The sequence below is a fragment of the Cnephaeus nilssonii genome, assembly GCF_951640355.1.
Source record: "Cnephaeus nilssonii genome assembly, chromosome: 8".
NCBI classification, from domain to species: Eukaryota; Metazoa; Chordata; class Mammalia; order Chiroptera; family Vespertilionidae; genus Cnephaeus; species Cnephaeus nilssonii.
Window position 1 is genome coordinate 18296211 of NC_137079.1, and position 12486 is coordinate 18308696.

The 12486-nt window shown below is 48.3% G+C and overlaps 1 protein-coding gene across 1 annotated transcript in view; it reads left to right on the forward strand.

The window, feature by feature from the left end:
- Nucleotides 1–2585: 2585 nt before the first annotated feature.
- NRG1 (neuregulin 1) overlaps nucleotides 2586–12486 on the forward strand; it is a gene marked incomplete at both ends in the record, with an annotated part of 981791 nt that continues 971890 nt past the window's right edge. The window contains one exon of the mRNA XM_079779295.1: nucleotides 2586–3330. Within this exon, the coding sequence (XP_079635421.1) occupies nucleotides 2586–3330 (745 nt within the window). The remainder of the gene's footprint in view (nucleotides 3331–12486) is intronic.

Consider the following 12486-nt stretch of genomic DNA (forward strand, 5'->3'; position numbering starts at 1 on the left):
ACAGCGGTGGTCAGGTGGAGACCTGACAGAGAGAGACGCATTCTCAAGTGAGACCGTGGCGTCTTAGATACACTTGCCCAGAGGAGACACAGTGCATAGAAACAACTGTTAGAGGACAGTATGCTTTTCTTGCAGCTGCAATTGTAAGGTCTTGGCAAGACAAGCAGTGTGGCCAGAATTTTGAATTCTGATGAGTGTGTAATGCAAAGGACTGAGCACATTTTTGTTTCAAGTTCCTCAAAATGCGCACAGGAAGAGGTTGCTGTGAACCTTGAAGTGGCCCTATGTCACAGAAGCATTCAGATGTCACCTGGCGCTCTGTAAGGGGACTTGCTGACTTGGGAATGTGTTAGGGAATACAATCCTTTTGACAAGCTCTCTCACTGGGTGGGTAAGGCGCAACGGTGTGAAACAACAGGCATAGCAGATCCTGCTACAGCAGCTGCGCCTATGATTACCCAATGCCAACAGGATATTCTCAATGGGACGTTAGAAGTCTATGAAAAGGTCTGTTTTTCACAATTACTCTGTATATTGTGTGTTAGCAGACAGGATAGTTATTTAAGAAACATGGGAAAAGCAAAAGGACTTTTTCTTTTTGCTATTTAAGTTCAATATTTCTCAAACAATTTTTAGGGGTTTTTTTTTTGTACTAAAAAATGCAGGCTGTGTTTTCACAAAAGAAAATGTACAGTGATTTTTTTCTTTCTTTTCTTTTTTCCATCACCATTTATCCCCCTATACCATCTTCCTTCCTCCACCCCACCCTCTTCCACCACCCCCCCACATCACCACACTGTTATCAGTGTTGTCAGGAGCTCTTTCTCTCTTTTATGCTCAATCCCTTCATCCCCTCTAGTTCCCCCACCCCTAGCCCCCAGCTGTCAGCCTGCTCTCAGTGGTCATTGAATAACAACTTCAACCAGTTTTATTAGACTGTTGAATATATTTTTCACCATAAAAGAGCCTGAGAGAAATATTTTCCTTTAAATGCTAACAATGTGTTTTTTCAAAAGGTATTGTTGACAGTATTACAGATGTCCCCCACGTCACCCCTCTCTGCCCCCCTCCACCCAAGAGTGTTCTCTTTCTGTTGAGTGGTACTTGCTTGAAAAGAACACCCCTGGGAGACGATGGATTCTTGCTTTCAAAGTAGCTCCTTAAATTTTGCAGGACAGGTAGTGGAGAAGGGGATGGGGGACCGCTGGAGCGGGTTGGAGTTGGGGGGGGGGGTCTGGCATTCAGAATAACATTTAACCTACAGCTCTTCATGTCTGGGACCTTCGGTTCCAGTAGCCACAGACACCTCTTTCATTTCTTTTCATATATTTTTTAAAAAAAGGACGAGTTGACAAAGTGCCATCAACTTTACACAAAACGGCCTTATTGAGCAACAATGCTCATGGCAGCAGCACCACGCGTCACAAAGCCTCGGTGAGCAAGGGATTTCACCCGGAGGAAAGGCGAGGGTAACCGCGACTCAAGTGTCACAGGAGAAGGGAGCGAGAGCAGCGTCAGGCCTGGAGTGCTCGCCGCGCGTGCGTTCGTCTGCGGGAGAGCGAGCGGGAGACAAAGTTGTTTAATTGCTGCTCGTCTCCTCTGAACATGTGGCTCCCTTTGACTCTCCCGTAACCAGTTCTCCCAAAACTTTTCCGAAGCGAGGACCCGCATCGCCCGGGTCTCCCCTTTCCGGTCGGCTCCCACCCCCCTGCCCCCGCGCGTCCGGGCGTCCAGCGCCGGCTAACAGGTGCCGGCTCGCCGAGGCGTCACCTCTGGCTCCCCAGCAAATCTGCGCAGCCCACTCGGACTGCAGCCTGGTGGCCGCCCGGCCTCCCGTTGCAGCAGTCGGGGCGGCGGAGAGGGAGAGGGAAGAGGCGCGCGGGGAAGGGAGGACCGCAGAGGACCGACTCCGGCCTCGGCAGGCATGGGGACGGCGGGCGCGGGGCGAGTTCGCCGCGCAGGGACACGGGCTGGCGGGGCGCGGGGCGCTGCCGCCGCGGCCACCCGGCGGTGCCCGGGCACGCAACTCCGCCTCCGGGGCGCTCTGCCTCGCGCGCTCGCCCAGCCGCTCGCTCGCAGCCTCAGCATCCGCCGCAGCATCGCTTCACACAAAGGACCGGTACCCGCGGAGCGGCGCCTCCACCTCCACGTCCTCCTCCTGTGACAGCAGCCCCGACAGCAGGGCTCGGGCGCGGCGGCGGCGCGGGGAGGACCTGTCACTCCCAGCAACCCAGGCGGTGGCAGCGGCTTTTTTTTTTCCTTCTTCTTCCCATTTTGCTTTATTTTTATTTATCTTTTTTATTTTTTTTGCCCTTATACCTCTTCGCCTTTCTGCGGTTCCATCCACCTCCTCCGCCTTTCCTCCTCCTCCTCCTCCTCCTCCTCCTCCTCCTCCTCCTCCTCCTCCTCCTCCTCCTCCTCCTCCTCCTCCAGCTCCCATAAACAACTCTCCTACACCCCCCCCCCCCCAATAAATAAATAAAAGGAGGAGGGTAAGGGCGGGAGGAGAGAGGAAAAGGGAGGCAGCGTGAGAGAGGCAGGCACCATCCGAACCGACAGCCCGGAGCCCGCACGCGCCTCACACCATGAGATGGCGACGCGCCCCGCACCGCTCCGGGGGTGCTGGCCCCTGGGCCCCGCGCCCAGGCCCCGCCGCCCGCCCGCCGCCGCCGCCGCCGCCGCCGCCGCTGCTGCTGCTGCTGCTGCTGTGGACCGCGGCCCTGGCGCCGGGGGCGGCCGCCGGCGACGAGGCGGCTCCCGCGGGGGCCTCGGTGTGCTACTCGTCCCCGCCCGGCGTGGGCTCGGTGCAGGAGCTGGCTCAGCGCGCCGCGGTGGTGATCGAGGGAAAGGTGCACTCGCCGCGGCGGCAGCAGGGGGCACTCGACAGGCGGGCGGCGGCGGGCGAGGCAGGGGCGTGGGGCGCCGAGCGTCAGCTGCCAGCCGCCCGCCCGGGAGCGCTGGGGCCGCCCGCCCAGGACGCGCTGACCACCGCCAACGGGACCGTGCCCTCCTGGCCCACCGCCCCGGCGCCCAGCGTCGGAGACCCGGGGGACGAGGCGCCCTATCTGGTGAAGGTGCACCAGGTCTGGGCAGTGAAAGCCGGGGGCTTGAAGAAGGACTCGCTGCTCACCGTGCGCCTGGGCGCCGGGGGCCACCCCGCCTTCCCCTCCTGCGGGAGGCTCAAGGAGGACAGCAGGTACATCTTCTTCATGGAGCCCGACGCCAACAGCAGCAGCCGGCCGCCGGCCGCCTTCCGAGCATCCTTCCCCCCTCTGGAGACGGGCCGGAACCTCAAGAAGGAGGTCAGCAGGGTGCTGTGCAAGCGGTGCGGTAAGTCCTGCGCCCACCGGGGCGTGCTCCGGCCGGGCCTCGCGGGGAGGTTGGCGAGCGGGGCGCGCGGGGGGGCGCGCTCCCGGGGTTCGACGGCTGCGAAGCAGAGGCGGTCTTGCCAAGTTCAGTTTCGGGGCTGCACTTAGCTAAGCGAACCTCAGCCAGCCCCTTTCTCCGGCTTCCTGTTTTCTAGGCTTTGTTTGCATTTGGGGAAAGTCCCAAGTTTGGTCCTCGGTTGGGGCCACCTGAAACTTTTTACTCCCTTGGTTTCCTTCACCAAGCAGAAGGGAAAGGACTCATTGCTTCCTCCTGAGTGCAGTACTGAACTTGGCTTTGGTTAGGAACTGCTGCCTGTGGGCTGCTTTGGTGGTGCTTTTCCTCTGAGGGAGGAAGGCTGAGTCCAATAGGGTTTTAACACCTTGCCTTCCCTTGGAGTCCCCAGGGGTCAGGGGCTTATGACTGAGATTCCTGTCAATGTGGCAGCTTGTGGTGAACGCAATGTCCAACAGATAGTCTGTATCTTTTGAATGTGTGTAGGTGAGAAGTAATAATAAAGTTGGATTTTTTTTTTTTTTTTTTTTTTGCTGAAATCGTTTCAAGCATTTTTGTTTTCACAATATTTTGGTTTGGAGTATAGTTTGGCACTTGAGTGAATCAGAACAGATGAATGTAATTATGGAGCTACACGGGTAGGCCCTGAAGAATTTTGGAAGACAAGTTTAGCAGACTATTTCCCAGACCTTTTGAGACCACCAGAAAGTGTTCTTTCCAGGGCTCCTTCATATGATCAGGTGTGAGCAATTAGCTGGCAATGTAATGACATTTCTGAGGTAGCATTGCATTTATAAAATAATTTCTAGGTTCTAAATATCTGTATGATTTCCTGATGATCACATCATCACTAACACAGAACAGGGCTTCTTCTAAAAAATTTACACGATTACACATCACACATTCTAATATGCATAAGAGCGTTCTCCCTGCGTCTTTATGTGTCTGTCTAAGAGATGGTTGGGTTCACTGACATTTTACAAAACTCAGCCTCAAGCCATGGTCAGTCTGCCTGAGATGCAACGTGTGTCAGTTCCTTTACATGTATGTACCTGGGATGGGCAATTATTTAAATTTCTGGCTGGCATTTGTGGTGCTTTATATCCTGCAGTTAATTAATATCGAATGATTTGGTTTTAAAGACAGGAAAGGGTATTGCTCACCCACCCGTTCCTTATCTTAACAGTGCTTGTTGGGTGCCACAGACCTGTTGGGACTGCACCACTGTGTGGACAGAAGCTGTTCTCAGACGGTGGTGCTGAAGGAAGCTGAGTTTATGCTGGGATTCCCTGGGTCTGGCTGGTAGATGTCACTGTAAAACATGGGAAATGCTCTGCTGGGAGTTTCTTATTAGGGAACACAGAAGCTCCACACCCTTGTACTGCAGCATATGTTATTCTGTGATAGAATCTGAAACAAACCTTTTGAAGCCATGCCATGGTCCGATTTTGACGTTTTATTGTATGTAATACAGGAAGGATTTTGCCTTTACCCCAAGCCATATGAGTTGTGAATCATTTACTATCCATGGTGGGAAGTTAATATAAAGGGGATTATAGTTGGTGAGGATGCTGAGGATTGAGGGTCTTTACTAGGTTAGCAACAGTGTTGGTTTGTTTGCCTTTTTACTGGAAATACGTGCCAGGCTTCAGGGGTAAAGTTCTTTAAGTGTCTAGAGGATGTTTGGAAATGGAAAAATCATGTTGTCTGGAGAAATACTATCCTGTTTATGTGCTTCTAAGGTGAAAAGCTTCACTGAAGGTAATTTTGCCCTTTTATCTGCCAGCCAAATGAAACACAGTTCTAAGTTGTGGCATGCTATGCATAGCAGGTGTGTGTGTGTGTGTGTGTGTGTGTGTGTGTGTGTGTGTGTGTTTAAATGAACTAGAAATCTCCTGTGTGTAATTGAGTAGATTAGGAAATTATGAGGTTACTGCTCTAGGTTTGTGTAATTATTGTGTATGTTTGTTGATTTTAGCGTTATGTACTTTAAAGTAGGATATTGCTTGAAACATTAACTCATAGATGTAGCTAAGGACTAACTGAAATCATGCTAAAAGTTTCTCTTGCATTGTTATGGCCATAGTAGTTATTGTGACAGTATAAGATAAAAGTAAATAGTGTAAGCTATTATGTGTAATGTAAACTCAGTAAATCCACACTTGAAACGTTGGGAGTAAAAGTGTGTGAAAACTTGTCATTTCATCCAGTTGTGTGGTCACAGTTAACAATGTCATTCAGAACCTACCAGGCAAAGGAACACAAACAAGTGGTTGTGTCTGTGTGTTGCGGGGGGGGGGGGGGGGGGGGGGCGGGCATATACAGAAAGAATAAGGGCTGATTTGTCCTGGTTCAGCTGCTTCCGTGTGCACAGGATTTCAAGGACAGTGATGGAGCAGAGGGTTCTTATCTAACAACATGAGGCTGCCCTGGGGGCGTGATGGTTTTGTTCCTGCCTGAGCCATGATGTTAGGCAAAGTCATTTTGTGATCTCATGCCCAGGGGAACAGTTTCCAGCTCTCATGCATTCAGCTGCAGTGTTGTTTCCTACAAGTTGCTCACTAGTGTAGAAACCACACATGCAACAGATTAGCTTTAGCATTGGGTTCATAGAAATCTTGAGTTTTTTTTCTTTTTTCCACTTTCTAAGCTAAATAGTGTCTGTAAAAAAGAAGCTCTTCTCTGAAAAAAAAAAAAAAAAAGGATCTTTTGAAACAGAAACTGTTTAGTACCGGTATATTTTAGAAAACATCACAGAATTCCATAGCTTCTTTGCTTTATAGTTGAAGTTTGTGTAAATAACATTTACTTTACAGTTATTTAAATTCTTGCCAGCCTTTGTGTTTTTTGTTTGTTTGTTGTTTGTTTTTGCTATTCACCGAACAAGCTAAGAAATGTTTCTAGGTTTTATATGCATCATACTGCAAAATAACTTCCTGTTCAATTAAATTTCTGTTACTCAAATCATTGTTTGAAGTGCTGTGTTTTTAGTTTTCAAAGCATTGCTGTTATACTAGGCAGAAGCTAATTTCCAAAAAGGAGTACAATTACTGATGCTGAATAACATTTATAATTGGGCTATACAGATTTGTATATCAATTGTGTTTTTATAAGGCAATCTAAATATTTGGTATATCATATAATATTGAGTGTATTGATAATGTAATCATGTTTATCAAATATTTATGATAAATAGCACTGTTTTTTTCTAATATCCCCAATAACTATTTAATCAAAAGTGCTGACCTTATGGTGTTATGAAAACGAGAAAAATGCTGTAGAGATTTCCCAGCCAGCATTAAAGAAAATTATTTTTAATAAAATCTATATTAAGGAAGTAGCAATAGGAACAGATGCAGCTTGACTGGTTTTATTTCATAAATACACATGTAAATTTTATTTCCCAAGTGTTTGTGACTGCTCTCTTTAAACTGTATAAATATTACTTTAAAAAACCTATACTATATTTAAAACACTTCTTTCTGTTGAGGATAGGAACTGTATTTTTTAATATTTATGTTTAAAAAATGAAACCCAGATAGATCACTTGGGAAAACAACCCCTTAAAATAAAAACATTTTAAAAGGAGAATGTAAGTATCTGAATTAGACTCTTTGACAAGCACTAGGGGATAGTTCTCATCCATTGTGGGAGATCTATAAATCCTCTGAATCCAGGAGTGCTTTACCATATGTCTTAATGTATTAGGTAAGACTGGGAAGCTTACACAGCACGGAGGGTCAAAACAATGAGCTGTGTTCCTGCTGGCCTGTGTATTTATAGCAAATGAGAGCAAAAGACGTGATTGGGCGGGTTAATGCCCTTGTCAAATGTAATCTATTCATTGTCCAGGAAATCTTTGCTTCAATGCCCCCTTTTTTCCCTGTTATTTTTTTCTCAATTATAAATGTAACATCTTTTAAAACCCATTTTTTAAAATTTTGGTGACAATATATGAACTGGCTATATGTCCAAAGATCCTCAAACTCTCATCTGCCCTTAGTACTTTGCAATAGCTGGTGGTTTTGTTTGGTTGTTTTAGATATTGCTCAAATGACACAAAATGATGATCTCTATAGGTAGTTCTGATTGAGTATTTTGATTAGCCTTATAGAAATAAGTGATAATAATGAAAACAAAAAGTACATAACGAGTAATAGTAGGAGGGATTCATTGATTGTTATACTCAGTGGAAGTGTATAATGGAAACAGAAGCTAAACATTTAGGAATGTTACTGACTCATGCAATTTGTTAGCAATAATAATAGTGTGACATGCCCTTACTCAAAATTTTCAAAAAAAAAAAGGAATTTTTAATGTTCTTGTTTTTAAATAACAGAATGACTGTGGTGGACAGTTTTCTATTCATATACGAATGCTCTAAATTTGTGCATGTACTTGTGGCTTTGTGCTCTTATCTATCTAATAATAGAGTAGTATGCAAATCATCACTCCGCTACACTCACAAACCACGCCCACCAGCCACGCCCCAGCCACGCCCACCATCCAATCTGAGTGAGTATGCAATTAAACTGAAAACATGGCGGCAGCCCCGCCCCCCAGCCTCTCCAGGTCTCTGGGAGTCGGAGAAGTCAGGCGCCAGCGCCTGAGGCTGACTGCAGCCACAGAGACCAAGAAGCCGCCCACCCCATGATCCCAAGCTGCAGCCAGTCTCAGAAGCCTCAGGTCCGCCCGCCCAACGTCCTGGGGAGACGGAGAAACCGGGCTCCAGCGCCTGAGACTGGCTGCAGCCACGGAGACCAAGAAGCCACCTGCCCCATGATCCCAGGCCTCAGCCAGCCTCAGAAGCCTTAGGTCCGCCTGCCTCACATCCACCTGCCCCATGTCCTGGGAAGACGGAGAAACCGGGCCTGCGCCTGAGGCTGGCTGCAGCCAAGGAGACCAAGAAGCTGCCTGCCCCGTGATCTCAGGCCTCAGCCAGCTGGAGAAGCGGTTCACCCCACGTCCTGGGGGAGACAAGAAACCAGGTGCCAGTGCCTGAGGCTGGCTGCAGCCCGGGAGATGAAGAAGCCGCCTGCCCTGTGATCCCAGGCTGCAGCCAGCAGCAGAAACCTCAGGTCCGCCTGCCCCACCTCCTGGGGGAGACTGAGAAACCCGGCCTCAGCGCCTGAGGCTGGCTGCGACCTGGGAGATGGAGAAGCCGCCCACCCTGCGGTCCTGGGCACCAGTACCTGTGGCTGGCTGTGGCCTGGGAGACAGAGAAGCCACCCACCCTGCGGTCCTGGGCCCCAGTACATGTGGCTGGCTGTGGCCTGGGAGACAGAGAAGCCACCCACCCTGCGGTCCTGGGCACCAGTACCTGTGGCTGGCTGTGGCCTGGGAGACAGAGAAGCCACCCACCCTGCGGTCCTGGGCCCCAGTACCTGCGGCTGGCTGTGGCCTGGGAGACAGAGAAGCCACCCACCCTGCGGACCTGGGCACCAGTAACTGTGGCTGGCTGTGGCCTGGGAGACAGAGAAGCCGCTCACTCTGTGGTCCAGGTGCCAGCACCTGCAGCTGGCTACAGCATGGTAGATGGAGAATCCGCCCACCCTGCAGTCCCGGGCACCAGCACCTGTGGCTGGCTGTGGCCTGGGAGACAAAGAAGCCGCCCACCCTGCAGTCCTGGGTGCCAGCACTTGCAGCTGCAGCACAGGCGAAGCCCCCTGTCCACCATCCCCTAAGGCTGCAGCCAGCCTGGGCGCCTATGGCTGACCAGAGGGAGAGAAGCCCAGATCCTGGGTGCCTGTGGTCAGCTGGAGGAGGGAATCCTGGGTACCAGGTGTGGGCCGAGGCAGAGGTAGTTAGGGGCAATCAAGCCAGCAGGGGAGCAGTTAGGGACAATCAGGCTGGTAGGCAGAAGCAGTTAGGGGCAATCAGGCAGGCAGGTGAGCGGTTAGGAGCCAGCAGTTCTGAATTGTGAGAGGGATGTCCAACTGCTGGTTATCCCATGAGGGGTCCCAGATTGGAGAGGGTGCAGGCCAGGCTGAGGGACACACTCCCCGCTGCCCCCCCCCCCCGTGCACGAATTTCGTGCACCGGGCCTCTAGTGTTATCATAAAATAACAGAACAATACCAGTAAAGTAACATTATGAATGAATGTATGACCTAGCTACTTCCCCCAATATCAGTCACTTTATAATACTTGAACAACTGAGTAGTGATACGTATATCCTGTCATACTTTTAAATCTAAAGCTGACTTATTTGAGAATTTATAGACTACAGACGTAAGTTTTACTGAGAGAGAGCTTGTGTTTTCGTATTGTTTAGTGCAGTGGTCGGCAAACTCATTAGTCAACAGAGTCAAATATCAGCAGTACAACGATTGAAATTTCTTTTGAGAGCCAAATTTTTAAAACTTAAACTTCTTCTAACGCCACTTCTTCAAAATAGACTCGCCCAGGCCGTGGTATTTTGTGGAAGAGCCACACTCAAGGGGCCAAAGAGCCACATGTGGCTCGTGAGCCGTGGTTTGCCGACCACTGGTTTAGTGCATGAGAGGCAGGCTTGTTTCTGCAGTTTTCCTCCTGGTTCTCCATCCCCAAATGGCCCATACAGATTGAAGTAGATAAAATAAAAGACATTTTGGTGAGGGTGGGCATAGATCCAATTGATCTGAAACAATTCCCCCCAATATAGACTTGCCATCCAGGAATCCTTGGATGACATATGTAAGTGGTAATTGATGTTATTACTATTATCATTATTATTTTTTAAGAGAACTAGGATATATTTTCTATGGCAAATAGTTTCCTTGGAAACTAGGTCCTAACCTTGGTTCATCCCAGTAGGACCTAGTAACATCTGTATCTTGTTTTTCATAATAACTAAAACAAAACAAAGAGAAGAGATTTCGTTTCACCACTTGGATGGTATATGGGAGATAGGCATGTCAGTTCCTAACTCAGGTGTTTGCTTTCATATTTCCCTGTGAGTGGTTGCATGAGTGGATCTTAGTTTGCAAGAGACCAAAGTTTAAGATTGCTGTTCATCATCACACTAACTAGCCCTTCTCTTGACCCCTTGGGATTCAGCTGTCTGTCCAAATATGACAGAAAATGGAGGTCTTAGATCCCCAGACTGTGAATGTGGATGGTCTCTCTGTTCCTGATAGACTCTTTGTCCATCTCATAAGGACAGCGATGGTAACCTGCTCTTCATCTCCACTTCAGAGGTTTCCCCTCCAAAGCCCAAGACCCTGGCGTAGACATCTGCCCCAGTGTGCTGGGACCTGTAAGAAAACAGCTCTGGGTGGCACATGATTCCAGAGCTGGTAGCCAGATTTCAGAGGTAATGCCAGGCCCAGAGAATCTAGAGGATGGACTTGATTTCTTTCTTTTTGCTCTGCTTTGCCAGAATACGTGAGCTGAACTGAGCCCAGCACAAGGGAACATGCCGGGTGAGGGCACTGGAGTCTAGGTAGTGGGTGTACCCAGGAGCCCAGGGCATGGGGGCCAGGCCTGAGAGAGGTACACCATCCTCTGCTTTGCTAAATGTGGAAAGCCCACGGCAGTAATGCTGTCATTCCAAATGTTGTCTCTAACTTGGGAATTCCTATTAACGCAAATGAAACTAAAACACAGAGGGGCTAACTAAAACCGCGTGGTTATAACTACCACTCATTGAGTTTGTATCTTTTATGCCTCTTTGTTACACACCTATAACTTGATTGCTATGTGTAGATTAAATACCTGTTTAATAATTCATTAAATGAATAATTGACTGTAGCACCCCAGCTCATTAGATAGTGGCAATCACTGTTTAGGCTAAATTTTGAAGGAAAAGGAAGAACTCTTTCCTGATTCTGTCTCTTCAGGTCTGTACTTTGGTGAGACGAATATGTGTAGGAGGTAGTATTTGGAGCCATATTTTACCAGGGAAACAGTTCCTCCTTTTACCACTGAGAGAATCATCTCTGCTTTGACCTTTGGACTTCAGAGAAAGGCTATTTAATTTCCTAAGATTTGTGTTTCCTCCATTATTTATGGACATTATTTATTCTGGGTAGTCTATAGCCCCGGCTGGGAAAACAATTCTCAAATCATGCCAACTCATTATGGTGCTAGATCTCAGTACTCGCATTCCATGCTCTTTCTGGACCTCCCCCACAGGTGTTAGCCATCTCAGCCCGATAAGTTCAGTTCTTTTAAGTGGATATAGAAAAGTACTGCTCTTATCCCTAAAAAAGGAATAAAACAAGATTTTGGATGAGTTACTTTTCGCCTTTTTCTCCTTTGTTTTTAACATCTCGTCAGCTCTTGGTTAAACTGCAGGTGGGATGGCACACGCTCATTCGGGCTTGGATGAATAATGAGATCCTCTCCCTTCACTTTCCAGTGGCCCCGGAGACAACACAGGCAAAGATGTGTTATCAGTGGCAGCACTTTATCTTCCTGTAGGGAGTGTGCTGGCTGCACCTCTGTACAGAACCTGGTAGCTTCCTACTGAGGGGGAGAAGGATGGCTGTGTTTGCTTTAAACAGAATGTGTCTCTAGATTTTGCCCTTTGGAGGTGACTCTGGTGAATAGGGCTCATTGGTGACTCCCAGGGAGAGAGGTAGCATCATTGTCCTGTCATCAGCACCAAAAGGTCACCGCTTTGAAATTGCCCATGCTCTCTACTTCTTTGGCAGCCAGGGCACTTCTGAGATGCTCTTCCTTCATTGTGTCTTCTCTCCCATCCACCTAGATTGCTCACGTCTGGTCCTCAGAAGCACTAGCAACTTTTCTTTCATAGGATTGAAGATTTTAATAAAAACTAGAGCATTTTGGAAGGTAGTCTTACTCTGGTGAGCAGATTTCCCCCCAAATTGTGGTAACATAACATTTACCAATTTAACCATTTTTAAGTATGCAGTTCAGTGCCATTAAATATTCACATTGTTGGGCAGCCATCATCATCATTCCTTTCCAGAACGTTTTTATCTTTCAAACTGAAACTCTATACCCATCAAAGAAGTCCTCATTCTCTCCTCCTGCCAGCCCCTGGTAACTACCATTCTACTTTTGTCTCCATGAATTTGACTATTTTAAGGACCTCACATAAGTGGTAAAATGCAGTAGTTGCCTTTTTGTGACTGGCTTATTTCATTTTGCATAATGT